Source organism: Malurus melanocephalus, unplaced genomic scaffold, assembly GCF_030028575.1.
Source record: "Malurus melanocephalus ecotype Western Australia unplaced genomic scaffold, MMel_1.1 scaffold_1646, whole genome shotgun sequence".
Classification (NCBI taxonomy): domain Eukaryota; kingdom Metazoa; phylum Chordata; class Aves; order Passeriformes; family Maluridae; genus Malurus; species Malurus melanocephalus.
The window spans coordinates 14,490-17,341 of NW_026624878.1; the positions used below are offsets into that span (position 1 = coordinate 14,490).

The following is a 2,852-nucleotide window of genomic DNA, read 5'->3' on the forward strand; positions in this document are numbered from 1 at the left end:
TGCCCCCCTCAGACCGGCGACGGCGTCAACGACGCTCCGGCGCTGAAGAAAGCCGAGATCGGCATCGCCATGGGCTCGGGAACGGCCGTGGCCAAAACGGCCTCGGAGATGGTCCTGGCTGACGACAACTTCTCCACCATCGTGGCGGCGGTGGAGGAGGGCAGGGCCATCTACAACAACATGAAACAGTTCATCCGCTACCTCATCTCCTCCAACGTCGGAGAGGTCGTCTGGTGAGCAACGGGACTGGTTTGGACTGGTTCGGACTGGTTTGGACTGCTTTGGACTGGTTTGGGATGGGTTCGGACTGGTTCGGACTGGTTTGGACTGGTTGGGACTGGTTGGGACTGGTTTGGACTGGTTTGGGACTGGTTTGGACTGGTTTGGGACTGGTTTGGGACTGGTTTGGGGCAATTTAGGACAGGTTCCGACCAGTTTGGGATGGTTTGGGGCTGGTTTAGGACAATTTGGGACAATTTAGGACTGATTTGGACTGGTTTGGACTGGTTTGGACTGGCTTAGGAATGATTTGGACTGGTTTGGACTGGTTTGGACTGGTTTGGACTGGTTTGGACTGGTTTGGGACTGGTTTGGGACCAGTTTGGGACTGGTTTGGGATGGTTTGGGACAATTTAGGACTGGTTTGAGATGGTTCTGACTGGTTTGGGGCAAGGTTGGGGTGAGTTGGACTGGGTTGGACTGGTTTGGGACTGGTTTGGACTGGTTTGGGGTGGGTTTGGGACTGGTTTGGGACAATTTAGGACCGGTTCGAGGTGGTTCTGACTGGTTTGGGACTGGTTTGGACTGGTTTGGGATGGTTTGGACTGGTTTGGGATGGTTTGGGGTGGGTTGGGATGGTTTGGGACAATTTAGGACAATTTAGGACTGGTTTGAGATGGTTCTGACTGGTTTGGGGCAATGTGGGACAATTTGGGACCAGTTTGGACTGGTTTGGGTCTGGTGAGGAGAGCCACAGGACTGGGCTGGGGTGGGTTTGGGATGGTTTGGAGTGGTTTGGACTGGTTTGGGACCATTTCGGACTGGTTTGGGACCAGTTTGGGACAATTTAGGACAATTTGGGACCGGTTCTGACTGGTTTGGGGTGGGTTGGGGATGGTTTGGGACAATTTGGAACCAATTTGGGATGGGTTTGGACTGGTTTGGGGTGGGTTGGACCAGTTCTGACCAGTTTGGGGCAATTTGGGACTGGTTTGGACTGGTTTGGGGTGGGTTTGGGATGGTTCTGACTGGTTTGGGACTGATTTGGGACAATTTAGGACCAGTTCTGACTGGTTTGGGACTGGTTCAGACTGCTTTGGGATGGTTTGGACTGGTTTGGGGTGGGTTGGGAATGGTTTGGGACAATTTGGGACCAGTTTTGACCAGTTTGGGACAATTTGGGACTGGTTTGAGATGGTTCTGACCGGTTTGGGACCAGTTTGGGACCGGTTTGGGACCGGTTTGGGACTGGTTTGGGACAATTTAGGACTGGTTTGGGGTGGGTTGGGACAATTTGGGACCTATTTGGGATGGTTTGGACTGGTTTGGGGTGGGTTGGGGTGGGTTTGGGACAATTTGGGACTGGTTTGAGATGTTTCTGACTGGTTTGGGACAATTTGGGACTGGTTTGGACCACTTTGGGAACTGGTTTGGGACTGTTTGGGGCAATTTGGGACCAATTTGGGACTGGTTCTGACTGGTTTGGGACTGGTTTGGGACCAGTTCTGACTGGTTTGAGACAATTTGGGGATGATTTGGGACTGGTTTGGGGCTGGTTTAGGACAATTTGGGACTGGTTTAGACTGGTTTGGGCTGGTTTGGGGTGGGTTGGACTGGTTCAGACTGGTTTGGGTTGATTTGGGACAATTTGGGACTGGTTTGGGACAATTTGGGACTGGTTTGGACTGGTTTGGGGTGGGTTGGGACTGGTTTGGGACAATTTAGGACAATTTGGGACTGGTTTGGACTGGTTTGGGACGGTTTGGGTCTGGTTTGGACTGGTTTGGGGTGGGTTTGGACTGGTTTGGGGTGGTTTGGGACCGGTTCTGACCAGTTTGGGATGGTTTGGGACTGGTTTGGGACAATTTAGGACAATTTAGGACTGGTTTGAGATGGTTCTGACTGGTTTGAGACCAGTTTGGGACAATTTAAGACAATTTGGGACTGGTTTGGACTGGGTTGGGGTGAGTTGGACTGGGTTGGACTGGTTTGGGACTGGTTTGGACTGGTTTGGGGTGGGTTTGAGACTGGTTCTGGCTGGTTTGGGATGGGTTGGCGTGGGTTGGACTGGTTTGGAGTGGTTTGGGTCTGGTTTGGGACAATTTGGGACTGGTTTGGGACTGGTTTGGACTGGTTTGGACTGGTTTGGGACTGGTTTGGGACTGGTTTGGGTCTGGTGAGCAATGGGATAGGGACTGGTTTGGACTGGTTTGGGGTGGGTTGGGATGGTTTGGGACAATTTAGGACCAGTTCTGACCAGTTTGGGACCAGTTTGGAACTGGTTTGGGACTGGTTTAGGACAATTTGGGACTTGTTTGGGACGGTTTGGGACTGGTTTGGGGTGGTTTGGGGTGGGGTGGACCAGTTCTGACCAGTTTGGGGCAATTTGGGACCAGTTTGGGACTGGTTTGGGACAATTTAGGACAATTTAGGACAATTTAGGACTGGTTTGGACTGGTTTGGGATGGTTTGGGGTGGGTTTGGGACAATTTGGGACAATTTAGGACCAGTTCTGACTGGTTTGGGACTGGTTTGGACTGGTTTGGACTGGTTTGGGGTGGGTTGGGAATGGTTTGGGACAATTTGGGACCAGTTTTGACCAGTTTGGGACAATTTGGGACTGGTTTGAGATG

At 52.0% G+C, this 2,852-nt stretch overlaps 1 protein-coding gene across 1 annotated transcript in view; it reads left to right on the forward strand.

Annotated features, from left to right (window-relative positions):
• Window positions 1-2,852, forward strand: part of LOC130587220 (sarcoplasmic/endoplasmic reticulum calcium ATPase 1) — a gene marked incomplete at its 3' end in the record, with an annotated part of 20,319 nt that overhangs the window by 11,038 nt on the left and 6,429 nt on the right. Inside the window, exon 4 of the mRNA XM_057388183.1 lies at window positions 13-233. Coding sequence (XP_057244166.1) covers window positions 13-233 — 221 coding nt within the window. The remainder of the gene's footprint in view (window positions 1-12; window positions 234-2,852) is intronic.